We start from the raw sequence: 13387 nt of genomic DNA on the forward strand, positions 1-13387 counted from the left end.
TAGCCGACGCTGTTGCCTAACGCAGGTTAGCTGAAGGTTACGCACAACACATGAAATCCCTCATAACTTCAAGACAAAAACAAGACTTTATTTCCCCAATTTATTAAAAATAAAAAATAAAAAACGTACCACAGAAGTTCCTGAAGTATACATCTGTAAAGAGCCTCTTATACAATCAAAATCCAAAGCTAAATACACCTTATAGTTCTTGTATGCTTGTCATTTAAAGCTTGATCAACTGGCAGAAGCTTGTGAGGCGACAGCTGGAGTCTTGTTGCTGTGGTGGAATCGTGGTCTCAGAGCCACAGTTCCCCATTAAACACCACAGTTCTGACCTAAGAGCACTTCAGAAAGGAAAGGATGAAGGAGTTCCCAGAGTCCTCCTCCATCCCACATCAAAAAGTAGCTAAAATACACGTGGTGAAACTGCCAGATAAAAAGGTGGTGGTGCTGTAACAAGAGTTTCACCAATAAGCTCGATACAAACACAGGTGATGTTTATTTATAGATTCTTACACGTTTCCTCCTACAGTGACAGCATATATAGCTTTGATCGTGAAGACGAGGGGGGGGGGGTGGCAGCTGAACAACGGAACCATCATATACAGAACGCCATCGTCAGGATTTCTTGGTTTCGTGACATCATGAGAATCCACAGGAAAGACCTGCAACCATCAGCAATGTCTCCTGAGCTCTGATGTTGTGGAGATGGACACCAGAACACGTGTTCTGCTCTGGAATGACGCAGGTTGAATGAGGATGACAAGGTGCTTGGTTCCATCTTTGGTCCCGTGTGCACGGCCACAGTCACGCATGACACGTGACAACCGTGGTCAGATCTGCTGTGATACACTGATACACTGCTGTCTGGGTGAAGGTACATCAGGAATGTGTGTGTGTGTGTGTGTGCGTGTGTGTGCATGATCTCGTGAGTTCAAATGGCCCTGCATCCTCCAGCCCCCCCACACCACTCGGTCACCTTTCTCGCTCACACGTCTGTTTCTGGGTGTTTTACTGTGTTGTAACAGCTTCAGCCATGTGAAGCAACTCAGAACATAGAGGAATAAATAAAAGAGTCTCCATTTTAAACAGCATTATTGCCTATAGTGCCACTATATATAAATGTTTCTACGTGATCTAATAACAGTAAGAACCAGCAAGCACATCCATTATTAAAAAGGGTGTAACACACATACACACACGTTGCTGCATGCATTTCTTTATCCTGAGGGCTGCCGACACAAAGACCAACGTTGAAAAACAACACTGAATAAACAGGCGTTGCAAAAACAGTGAGATCAGGAAAAAAGTGCATCTCCGTGGTACTTTGGTGTGGACAGGAAGTGACACTATATAGCGCTTATCTCAGCAGTAGTTTCTAATACATGTCAATGCTACATTAGCCACTCAAATGATCCAGCTGAGTTGAACTATCTTTTCAAGCAAATACAGGATATCTGGTTTGTTCAGCTGCTACTGGAAATGCTGTAAATCACTTCCTGCTGTGCACGTCTCTGGTGTGTGTATGTGTGTTACAGCAGATCACAATCAGTACATGTTTGATAGGGAGCATCTCTCTCACAGCAAAAATCCTATTTCATGTTTTTGGGAAAGTTTGAACAAAAATCACAACTGTTTCTTTCTGCCCCCCCCTTGCATAGCTGTTTACCAAGCACCCATGCAGAACGTCACACGCACACGCCTCGTCTCCCGTCGTCCGTCAGTGCACGACTGCACTGCTCCTTCAAAGGTCGCCGCAGTCTTTGCATGAGGGTTTGCGGAGTTTCCAGGAAGGCTTCTGAAAGCAACTGTTGAAAACCAGCACCAGAATATCTACAGGGGATGAAGGAGAGCAGCAGAGTGGCAGCAGAATCAGGCACAAATGATGGGGAGGTGCTCCTCCAGCAGGGGGCGCTGCTGCCATGACAACAGATCTGTGTTGCTCACTTTAGCTTCCAACCACAGGATTCTAGATTTCCATAGACTAACGTAGTGAGAGAGACCTCCGTGTCTGCACGGTCATGTGTGGCACAGCCAAATTAGTGCACGTTAATTTTGTGGAATTAGAAGCTTAATTATCAACATTCATTATCTCATTTTAGGAATGATTAATAGATCCATGGCTTCAGCTTCCATCACGATAGGACATTGACCATGTCAGGAGGAGCAAAGAGGAAGAGAGTGAATCAGCCTGTAGCTTGCATTTGTTTCATCTAGTTAGATTAATTTAAAACAACTCATAAAGGTCTCTGTTTTGCAATATTTTGTATTCAAATGTAATTTAATCTGGTCTAAAGTTTTCTGCTCTAGTGTTCCTGGTTCCCGTCGTGCTTTGGGATGTACGGTGTGCTGGTATTGTGTGTATGTTCTCACCATGTGACCAGCAGGGGGCGTACAGGTGTGTTACTGAAAGTTCCTCTCCAGGGAGAACTTGGACAGGGCCTCCTGCAGTTTGTGGTGTTCCTCTTCTACAGTCTGAAACACACACACACCAAAATCAATATGATGAAATGAACAGAGCACACACACACACACACACACACACACACACTTTGAGAATAGTCTTATTTCACAAGGCAATTTTCAGACTAGCGATAAGAGCAGCGATTAAATGGTTTTTTCTCCCTTTGTGCCATTTGGCCACCACGGTTGCTTCAGTCATCTCCACTGAACTCCTGATGGCGGCCCAGAGGTCCTCTTGTCTCCCTCTGCTCACCTGTAGTCTCTTCACTTGTTCCTGCAGACTCTGGAGCTTCCTGTACACCTTCTCCAGCTTCTCCTGAGACAACACCAAGGGTGTGCTGATGCTCCTCTCCTCCTCCTGTTTAGCCTCCACATCTTTGTCACCAGAATGATCAGTTTCCTTCTCTCCTCCCCTGAAGGCAGTCGGCTCTTCTTCTGCAGAAGAAAACGTTTTATTAACAGTAGGAGTTCAATGAGCTGCACCTTGTTTGGAACGCTCCCGTTCAGATTTGAGAAATTGGCAGTTGTAACCATCTTCTTCTCAATCACGCATGCACACAGACACCCACAAGCTCACCGGTCCACGCGGAGGGATCCACTTCTTGACTCGTACTCTCGGATTGGTCCTCTCCATTTTCCTCATCAAGCTGGGAGTCGTCTGACAGACTGATGCTGCCGACCAGCAGCCTCTTCAGTGACATGACTAGCAGGGAGAGAGAATGGGAAGTTTCATTAAAAGGCCAATCAAAAAGGCAGAAAGACAGTTCTATAGAAAACACGAGGCACCTTCGTCCAAAGCGATGTTGGCCACCATCTCCTGGTGGCTGTTGGAGTGTCCGATCAGGTCAAAGCCTTTGTCTGACAGGAAATCAATCAGCCTGTGCCGGAGCTCTGAAGACTTGTCATCCGTTAAACTGTCCTTATCTCGATCTGTAACCACACACCAGGCGTTAGTCCGGCCCGACGCTGAGGTTCGAGGAAAGGACAACAGATTTTAGGAAGTCTGCACATCAGGAAGCTGCATTCTCACCAATGTTGCCTTTCAAAATGCCGCCGTTCTCAGTGGGACTTGAAGGAACGATCATCCTGGAGGGAAGATGAGCAGAAAGGAGGGGTGTGGAAACAGGGCGGAACACACACACACACACACACACACACACACACACACACACACACGTACGTGGAAGGACTGATGGGAGCTCCTCCACCTCCAGGAGGCAGTGTCAGCTTCATGGGTGATCCACTTTTCTTCAGGTCATCCACTGCTGATTTGATCACGTCAGTCCAGCTATAAACATGCACACACGTCACACACACGTCACACACACACGTCACATGTGAGCCTTCCTACAGCTTCCTGTCCCGCTCAGCACATTCCGCCCCGACACCTACATTTTCCTCTCTCCAACAGACTGAGCCACCAGCTCGTAGATCTGAGCGCCGCTGTCCCAGGTGAAGATCACGTAGAAGGCCTTTCGATCTGCCGGGAGCAGGAGGAAAGAAGAAAACAGCGATCATCAAGACGCCGCCCTGGCGAGGGAAGCAACCAGCTGTCTCACCTGTAGCCACCTCACGCAGAAAGACCGAGTCCAGCTTGATGATGGGGCTCAGCATCTGCTTGCCCTCCTGCACAGCGATGGTGCTCTTGCTCTGGCACTTCAGCACCATTTTGTCATCCTGCTTCTGCAGAAGCACCAGCAAGTCCCCGAGTAAAACACACTGGACCTCTGAGACGGAATGAACGCAGAGTTAAAACCGTCATTGGATCAACTGGACCTTAACAAGATCGTCCTATTCTGTCTATTGTAAAAACACAACCGATTGTAAACTCACGACTTTTAGAACAGCTCCAATAAAGAAGACTTAAAGCAGAATGAAGGTATCTCTAAAGACATCTGCATATTTGTGTCCTGCCTGTTTATACTGTCAAATCAGAACCATCCATCAAACATTGGACTGAGCTTCGTCTATGTGGGTCATTCAGATATTTGGACTACGCACCGATTGCCTTCTCCTTGGTCACTTTCCAGGTCACCGGACCTTCATAAAGCATATTCTTCTGCGTCAGGTCAATGTTCTACAATTCAGAGAAAAAGTTCAGTTTCAGGCAGCATGAAGAAGAATCTGGAACGCAGAACTCCTGGTAGCAGCCCGACCTTGTATTCAGTGTAAAGGTCGTTACTGGGCTTCAGTCCCGATGTATCCAGTTTGCGCTGGTATTCCTTCAGAGTCTGAAGACAGATGGAGGCCACAGTGGTCAGACACCGTGCACACCCGTCAGGGTTGTGACGCTTGGGCTCTTACCAACAGGTTCTCCATCACTTTGACCTCTTCGTTGACATGGTTGAGGATCTTCCTGCAGCATTCTGCACTCTGCTGGATTCTGTCCTTCTCCACCGAGTCCTCTGTGGAACAAGACCGTAGCAGATTTAAAATCCTAATAATGGATCGGCCTTTACAGCCGAGACCAAACAAAACCGGAAATCCTCGCACTCGTGTGCGCTTGTGTCATAGTTCCTCCTGGGGGAGCGACTCAATCAAGCTGATGTCATACAAGTCATTAAACATAACGAGACTCATCAGACCTGCAACTATTTTCTTCGTAGTTACAGAAAACAAAGACCTTCACTTCTAAATACCAATTTTTGCAGGTTTCCACACCTGTGTTTTTGGCGATATTCTCCAGCAGCAGCGGGTATTTGGTCAGCCTCTGCATCTCTATGGGGATGATGTCTTTGAGCTGCAGCCTGCGGCACTGCGGCTTGCTCTCCGCCTCCTGGAGCAACACACAGCAACAGTTGAGCCTTCACTGTCCTGCTCGCCCCGTTTTCACTTCAGTCTGCAGGTCTTTATGGTACCAGTATGAAGGAGTTGAAGCGGGGCTCTTTTTTCTGCCTGTTTTTAATCTGGTCCAAAGCCCACGACTGGTGACTGCAGAACCTGGCGGTCAGCTTCTGGAACCACTCGCCCTCTGTGCCCCCGAACTTGAACACATATCCACAGTTGTCATTCAGCAGGACGTTTGCAGCAGGACTGATTTACTGCCGCCTCCGTTAAAGCTGTGAGGGGAAACGGCTGCAGAACCAGACTCACTCTGCTCAGCAGCGTCGTGCTGATGGATTTGACAATGAAGTTGTCTTCCAGGCGCAATTTCTTCAGGTTTTCGTAAAAGTTATCTGAATTCACAAACAGGACAAATTTACCTCAGCGAGGCAGAGAAGCTTCGGGGACACTGTGTCTGTACTCACACACACACACGCACACACACACACACACACACACACACACACACACACACACACACCACACACACACACACACACACCACACACACACACACCACACACACACACACACACACACACACACGTGCACACCCAAAACCGCCCGTAAATGCAACACAACATGGCTGAACCAGCCGCTGAAGTGAAAGTGATTCTACCCCCGACACTGACAGTGCATTTCAATGATCTCGTCCAGGCTGGGGAAGATGGTGGACAGCTCGATGGTGGTCAGGAGCTCTTCTCTCTCCAGAGGCTTGGAGAAGATCCCCTGGAGGACACTCAGCATGCGCACGTGAGCGTGCTCGGTGGCGAACAGCTCTGGGAGGGGACAAAGAACAGGACTGGCTTTAAAGCACAGCTCTCAGCGCCGCCGTCTAACGGCGTGCTGGGCCAAAGCGTCTTCCGTACCATTGATGACTTCCTGCCTCTTTCTCTCCTTCTTGCTGAGACTAGTCAGGGCTTCAGGGCAGGCCAGATCTCTCCAGTTGGGAGGGTCCTGCTCAAACTCCAGGAAGCGTGGCTCCATCTCCTCCAGCTGTGGAGACGGACTGGTCGGGGAATGACTCGGGCCTTCGGGATCTAAAACTGGCCCCTCGAAACTGGAGAGTTTACGAAGGAAGAGAATCTTTCAGACTGGTTCTATCTGACAAAATGAATTCAATTCAAATGAGACACTTGATGTTTTCGGTAATTCTGAAGAAAAGTGCGGTCGTATTGAATTCCAGGATACTAGCAGCAACCCCCCCAAACTAACCGCTCCTAACGAAATGGCAACAAATGATTGTTAATGTTCACTTACCAAAGAACTGAATGTCAATCCTTTTATTAAAAAAGGAGACTGACAATTACTGTTACAAAAAATCCAAGAAAAAAGGAATAAGTGACTATTTAATGAAGCTGATGAGGTAAGTGTGTCCACAGGAGACACAGCAGCGATGCTTTGACCGATAACTTAAAGATCACTGCCAGCATTTATGGACAGTTACTTCCTCTAAATTTACTATAGCTAAATAATTCTATATTCTATTTTAACCGCCGACATTAGACAGCCGGTCCCTGCTGTGCAGCTGTCAGAGAGGCATCACAAGTGGGTTTATCCATCTTACGGATGGAGGAGCTGGGGGTGAAACAGGGCAGGTGTTGATGTTGGAGCCGGGGGCTGGAGGTCCACGTCACTACGGGAGCGCGACTGTTTGGCCCTGGAAGAGCCATGGCGGCGAGACGAGTGCCGGTCCACACGGGCACTCTCACTACGTGTCACTTTCCTACTGCAGGGAGGGAAGGTGGGAGTGAGGGTGAGAGACACGAAAGGATGGAACGGGCATAAGAGGAGGGAAAGAAGTGAGTAAAACATAGATAAGAAAGAACATGATGAGTGTTGAGTAAGAAAGGGAGAGGATAAAGAGCAGCATCCAGGAAATGAGTTTTAAAAAGATAAAGAAAATTAACAGGGAGTCTCACATATGCATGAGCAATTCCATGCATACAGTAGGTGACAACCAAATACACACGCCTTTCCTAGTGGTTACTGAACCATGCATGGCATCTACATTATGAACCATGAGTTTTATGCAACTTTAAAATCATTTTTGACAACAAATTGACTGAACGTGCATTCACATCCACGGACAACAAGCCAACAGAACTCAACAGTCAAGGGAAATCCTTCACAAGCAAATACAGGATACTTAGCCATGACGTGGGTACGTGTCAGTGTTCTGTCTGCATGCGTGGCTGAAAGGGTGTGTGTGTGTGTGTGTGTGTGGGTGGGTGTGTGTTGAATGAATGGTATGAGGCCTGAAGCAAGTCCATGACTCAGTCAAGGCGCTGCCACCCACCTTGTCTTCCGTCTGCAAAAACACGGGACACCACAATGTTAACATGTCCGCCTACGTTCCGACTGCTCTAAGCCAAAGTAACAACCATAAAGTGTTAATCCAAACCCCGACATGACAGACCAAACAGGTTTGACCACTGCTTAAGCATGCCAAATATGATGCCAAAGCCTCTGGCACAACAAGGCGCTGCACGCTGTCGAGACAAGCAGGACACAATGAGCCCAAATGGTCATGACACACACAGAAGCACACACAACGAGCAACAAAAACTGCTGTGGACGGCATGAAACACCAGCACAAAAGCGTTGGGCTACTCAGTTTTGGCTAGTTTTTCTCGACCACTAGATCCCGTTCGGGGGTCGCGGGGAGGGTCCTCAGCCCAGTCCCCTACAGGCTGAGCTACTAACGACCCGTGAGGTCGTTCATCTCCATTTTCTGTATTATTTTTTCCAAACCTCAGACAACACGGGCCCAGTTCTACGTTAACCAAAACTTGTGAATCTTTAAATAGCCGTCAAATGGAACTTTCTAACAGCCCAAGATAGTCTAGAGGAATGTAAAAAAACGTGTCTGAAAGTGTGCAACAGCGCCCATTTGCAACAACTCGTGTCTCTGAATACAATAACTCTAGTGTCCCTAGATTAAATAAGTGTAACTGTAGTGCACAACAGGACACACGTGACGAAACACAAATAGGAAGAGAAGAAGACAGGTGGACAGCACATGAATGGGGAAAAGAGGACAGGTAGAAGGAGAGGGGAGGCAGAGTCCTCGCTGGGGCAGCACGGCTGCGTTTGCCTGCTGAGGGCTGTCGGACAACCGCAGCCTCGGTTAGATAGCGAGCAACAGGCAGCACGACAAAAGCTTGCACACAGCAGGGACGGACTGCCGGGGGAGTTTTACCACGCTCCCTTAGCTGGGTGAGTTCACACACTTTCCTGACTCTTTTCCTAACGATCTTGAAAGTGAACGACTCTCACACAGTGGAGCCCAACGACGTCTTTAGAAATGTTCCCGTCAATCTAAGCGGGCCTCTTGAGCCTCTTTCTCACCTGTCCCGCTCCAGATTCTCCTCTGTGGGTGTATTGCTGGGGAAAACGGGCTCCCCAATGGTCAGCCCTGCCCCGAGACCAACGGGGGACACGTCCCCCCCATCTGACACGCTCGGAGGCTCCAAGCGGTTGGTTGGGAGGCCTAAAAGAGATGGTTTCAGGAAATATGGTAAATAATAAAACATATCAAACATCAGGACGGAGAGACCCCATAAAGACAAAAACACGTCATGCTGAGGACACAAATGTGATAAAAACTCCAGTAATAACAAAAACAGCCCCAAAAATGCAGCATCTTTATGCGTATTGTGAATTTTGTAGCAACATTAAAACCCGGAGCGATGACGAAGCTCACCATCAGGGTGTGCAGCCTCTGGGCTGGTGGGGGCACCGACGGTACTGGCCGAGCCCTCGCCGACCTCCAGCACCGGCAGCGAGGCGGGAGCGGCGCTACCAGCGGACTTCCTTGGGACGGAAGAGGCGGCAGGTTCACTCAGGGAGCTTCTGCCCGGGGCTGGACCCTTCCGATCCACGTTGGCTTTTTCTTTGTCAGCTGAATCAGGGGTCAGAAGATGTACGGAGACTGAACGGCCGACACAGAAGGTGCAGAAAGAAAAAAACAAGCTAAAAAAGCCAGTGACAAAAGAGAGAGTGGGACTGTGGGAGAGGGACAGGATGAGTAGGAACGCTGGGGAGCTCTGCAGAGAGAGGAGGGTTAGTTGGGTGCAGCACTACACCGACTACCGCGCACGTTCTGGCGCTTCGTTTCATTTCATTGCCTAGTTCTCAAACCACACTGGAGGAAAGAAAAATCAACCAACAAATAGTTTGATTTGGGACATGCAGACATGCTTTTGGGGTGATTAGTAGGAATGTGACCAGCCTACAGATACAAGAAGGGTGAGGTGGGAACTGAATCACTACCTTCAGCCTCCGATTTGGGTTTGACCTCAGCTGCAACAGGAGAGAAGGGCAGGACAATGTTCTCATGTCACAGACAGGCAACTTTCTCTTGGTAAAAATGCACGTGTCTTTCTAACGTAAGCAAAACAAATCAGGATTTCATGTTGCATTCAGAAACTTCAGGGCCCGTATACACCACTCCTAAGCCTGAGCCGAGTTCGCTCCAGGTGTGGGAAGCTTTTTCTTAGACGTTTACCTTGTTAAGATTAAAGTTATTGACAAAGCAGGGAGGAAGCGTCCCAGCTAATCCAATAAGCTCCACGATATCGCGCTGCACTGCAGCTTTTCGCACTCATCGCACTGATTTCCTGGTTAAAACGCTCCCGAGGTTCCCACTCCGGCTTTCTCCTTCCTTTTTCCCTCCATTTTGATGTTTTTTGGTCATTCTGCTAAAGTGTTTTTCACAAGTTGCCCAGCAGGTTTTTAGCTGCGTCCACCGTTAACGTCACAGATTAACAACTAAACCTACCATCTGAAGTGTGAAGCAACTCTGATCTGATGCAGGAGGAACGTTTTGAAGCCGTGTAACATTCTAATTCTGCAGAGTTTCATCATCATGACATGAAATTCTTTGACTGAAGACCCATTTTAATAGTCTAAGGTCTATAAATGGGTCATTTCTCTGTCCTTTCATGGCCATTCGCAGCTTCTCCAAGACGGCGCCAGCGCGAGCATCAGGACCCGTCTAAAGCTAGAATTCCTTCTCGTGACTTTCAGGCTAAGATTGGAGCTCTGAGAATCTCTGAATACGGGCCCAGTGGTTTTTAGCAGATAGAATGGAAATCCAGATAAAAATAGACGTTAACGGGGACCTACTGCTGCCTGCTATCCAGCTGGGGATGCCTGGAAACACTCCTCTGGGCTTGGCTTTGCTTGATTCTTCTTTCTTGTTCTGAAAAGTCCAAGCGAGCAGCCGGTAAGAACAACGTTAGCAAAACGCTCCAAGACGTGAGTGTTTGGAGCGAGATCAAACTTTTCATCATCCAAACAAACTGAAAGCAAATTTTGTTGAACATATTGCATTTATAATGCGCTTCATTATATTTTATGCTTTAGTTTAAGCTCAACTGTAGAAATACTGTGGCCAAGCAGAAATGGAAGGCATCTTCTCCTGAAGCACCTGTCGTACCTTCACCAGTTGTCTCCTGAAGAAACCCCCTCTGGACTTCTTACTGTCGACTGCCCTGGTCTTTACCCCCAGATGCTTCATGTAGAAGGCCACAGCTGAGAAGATGGACTGGCTACAAGAGAAGTTAACATCTTCAGAAGGAAAGGAGAAGCTCCAGAAGCAAGAGAGAAACCAAAGAAATGGAGAAGCTAAGGCAGAAACGGGGAAGGAAGAGCAAATTTCTCAGATCACAGTTTAGCACGAGATAAAAAAATATAATATATATAAGGAAGCACGACAGGACATTCCTGCGCTTTAACGTGTAAAACGTGGGAACAAGAGTGGACAATCTTCGGTGGATGAAAATAGAGATTTAAAAAAAGCCAAAGCATTTAAAAGCATGTCGAAGGACGCTCAGCTGCATCTGCATGAGAACACACATGAAGACACGGCTGGAAGAACACTCACCATTTTTCCTCATCCGAGACGATTGTGGGTCTGAAAAAGAGGAGACAAGTGTCCTTACGAGGAGACGAGCAAGATCCCTCCCGGCAGCATCGGCTAACTTACGTCTTCTGTTTAAGTAGCATTTTTAGCTTCTCTGGTTCTACTGATATTCAAATATGTTACGACTGGTTGCTGATCCCTGTGATATCGTGCTCACAGCAGAGGCGATGGAACGTCGGATGATTGGGGGGGGGGGGGGGGGGTTAGGGTTGGGTTTGGGTTTGGGTTTGGGTTTGGGTTAGGGTTTGGGTTAGGGTTAAGGTTAAGGTTAAGGTTTGGGTTTGGGTTTGGGTTTGGGTTAGGGTTAGGGTTAGGGTTTGGGTTTGGGTTTGGGTTTGGGTTTGGGTTTGGGTTTGGGTTTGGGTTGGGTTTGGGTTGGGTTAGGGTTTGGTTAAAAACCAAAAGGGCCATTAAAAGCTAAAGTTCTCCACACTAACAACTATTTAGAAGTCAACGTTGAAAACAAGCAGAGGTTTATCTGGGCTGCTCTGCTCGGCGGTGAATGTCCAAAAATGCTCCTGCATAGCAGAAACGTCTATTTAAACGCGTTCGGTCTGATGCAACCGGCAGGCGAGACTTTAGGAGCCGAGCTCTGGTGTTCCTGGCAGACACAAGAGTGGGAGAAGTTCCTCTGGGGCTTCCCTCAACAAACAATCAGTGCTTCAGCCTCAACGTCCTCCTTAGCCTGACCAATAATGGGAGAGCTCGGTCCCGCTGTCCTGGGGGGTGGAGGGGAGCGCTCGTGTGTGTGAGTGGAGGAGACCAGGATCCAAGTGTGTGTTAGCGTCTGCAAGCCTTCTGTGGGGGCAGATAAGCCCAAACCTCCGAGTGCTGCTCTGCTCCCTTCTGTTATGATGAAGACTCCATGAAGAACACGTCTCTCGGACCAACTCATCTCTGGATGAGGAGAACACCGAGGATAGCCACGGGGTCAAGAACAGATGAGCCTCTGATTCCTTTCTTTAACAATGTCCAGGACAGAAACTACGGGGACATCAGGCACTCGTGCACAGACTCGCTGCCTCTTTACACAAGTCGCCCAGTGGAGCTCGCAGCACCCATCACCGTGGGGAGTGAGCAGCTCAGGATTAAAGCAGCAACTTTCTCCTCACTGGCCACACATTCATCACTACCACATATCAGCTATGGGCCTCTCTAACAAACCCAAATGATTCGGTTCCGAGAAACAGTGGAAGACAGAAGACTGACTGTGTCTCAGACATCTTGTCCAGCAGGTTCTCAGCCACAGACTTCTCCTTCATCTCCATTGGGACGCGGTCAGTGGGATAGTGGTGCTCCACGTCCATGAGCTCAGCCTCGTTGGGGGTCATTCCCATCATCCTCTTCTGCCTGCGCACCACAAAGCAGCCAGACTTTTGTGAGCCGAGCGTTAAAAACTATCACGGATGCACAAATGATGTGCATGAAATGAACACAACACCTCTGACTTCTGTCTGATGTTTAAACATACGGTCATGCAAAACCTGGCCTGACTCTTCAGATCAGGTGACTTACAAGAGATAACGCATCTACGTAAGCAGAAGGAATTACTGGAGAAAATTCAATAAGAGCAATTAAATGACAGACTCCAGGGAAGTCCCACTCCAAACACCTCTCCTATATTTTTGATAAAGATTTCTGTCAAAATTCAACGTTCCGAATGAAGAGTTCTCACCGGAAATCCTCCAGCTGTTTGGCCACCTCTTCAGCCTGCAAGGCCTGAACCTCCAGAGCGTAGCGCCGCTGCATCTCATCAGAGAGCTGATCGGGGCGGGTTCGGTCTGGTGAGGGGCGCCAAGAGAGGGCGAGGATACACAAGGTTTGCTCAGCTCATCAAATCAACTGTGTTGGCACTTTGCATAAATACATGACATAAAAGTATCTTACCCAGTTCATAGGTGATGGTATACGGTACCGTAACTCTGAGAACCTGTTATGAGGAGCAGAAACGTCACATGGGTAATCTCTCTAATGTCGCTAAGTTCCATTAGTTAATTCCATTAGGGATTTAAAGATGCGCAGTGGCGAGACTTGGCCACAAGGGGTCAGTACAGCATTACAAACAACAATATGAGAAGTCCCGGGGGGGGGGGGTGGGGGGTGCAGCCCAAAAGATGAGCAGTGAAATAACCACATTAAAAAATGAGGGGAGGAGGATCCCCCCTGCAGCGC

The 13387-nt window shown here is 48.1% G+C and overlaps 1 protein-coding gene across 6 annotated transcripts in view; it reads right to left on the reverse strand.

Annotated features, from left to right (window-relative positions):
• Window positions 1-67: 67 nt before the first annotated feature.
• The window catches only part of arhgef1b (Rho guanine nucleotide exchange factor (GEF) 1b), a 27230-nt gene continuing 13910 nt past the window's right edge, over window positions 68-13387 (reverse strand). For 3 of the 6 annotated variants that reach the window (XM_057023278.1, XM_057023279.1, XM_057023281.1), the window contains exons 5-32: window positions 13103-13145; window positions 12891-12996; window positions 12425-12565; window positions 11177-11206; window positions 10730-10841; window positions 10417-10492; window positions 9562-9591; window positions 8993-9190; window positions 8638-8779; window positions 7586-7597; window positions 6854-7015; window positions 6156-6346; window positions 5919-6065; window positions 5557-5639; window positions 5322-5447; window positions 5125-5239; window positions 4768-4868; window positions 4620-4694; window positions 4465-4540; window positions 4023-4190; window positions 3856-3943; window positions 3644-3751; window positions 3494-3549; window positions 3250-3393; window positions 3041-3166; window positions 2717-2898; window positions 2374-2475; window positions 68-1833 (exon numbers count right to left, since the gene is read on the reverse strand). In XM_057023278.1, coding sequence (XP_056879258.1) covers window positions 2404-2475; window positions 2717-2898; window positions 3041-3166; window positions 3250-3393; window positions 3494-3549; window positions 3644-3751; window positions 3856-3943; window positions 4023-4190; window positions 4465-4540; window positions 4620-4694; window positions 4768-4868; window positions 5125-5239; window positions 5322-5447; window positions 5557-5639; window positions 5919-6065; window positions 6156-6346; window positions 6854-7015; window positions 7586-7597; window positions 8638-8779; window positions 8993-9190; window positions 9562-9591; window positions 10417-10492; window positions 10730-10841; window positions 11177-11206; window positions 12425-12565; window positions 12891-12996; window positions 13103-13145 — 2910 coding nt within the window. In that variant the 3' untranslated portion in view covers window positions 68-1833; window positions 2374-2403. The remainder of the gene's footprint in view (window positions 1834-2373; window positions 2476-2716; window positions 2899-3040; window positions 3167-3249; window positions 3394-3493; window positions 3550-3643; window positions 3752-3855; window positions 3944-4022; window positions 4191-4464; window positions 4541-4619; window positions 4695-4767; window positions 4869-5124; window positions 5240-5321; window positions 5448-5556; window positions 5640-5918; window positions 6066-6155; window positions 6347-6853; window positions 7016-7585; window positions 7598-8637; window positions 8780-8992; window positions 9191-9561; window positions 9592-10416; window positions 10493-10729; window positions 10842-11176; window positions 11207-12424; window positions 12566-12890; window positions 12997-13102; window positions 13146-13387) is intronic. The other 3 variants (XM_057023282.1, XM_057023283.1, XM_057023284.1) reach the window with 3 other exon arrangements.

The sequence above is a fragment of the Takifugu flavidus genome, unplaced genomic scaffold (assembly GCF_003711565.1).
Source record: "Takifugu flavidus isolate HTHZ2018 unplaced genomic scaffold, ASM371156v2 ctg178, whole genome shotgun sequence".
Taxonomy (NCBI): Eukaryota; Metazoa; Chordata; class Actinopteri; order Tetraodontiformes; family Tetraodontidae; genus Takifugu; species Takifugu flavidus.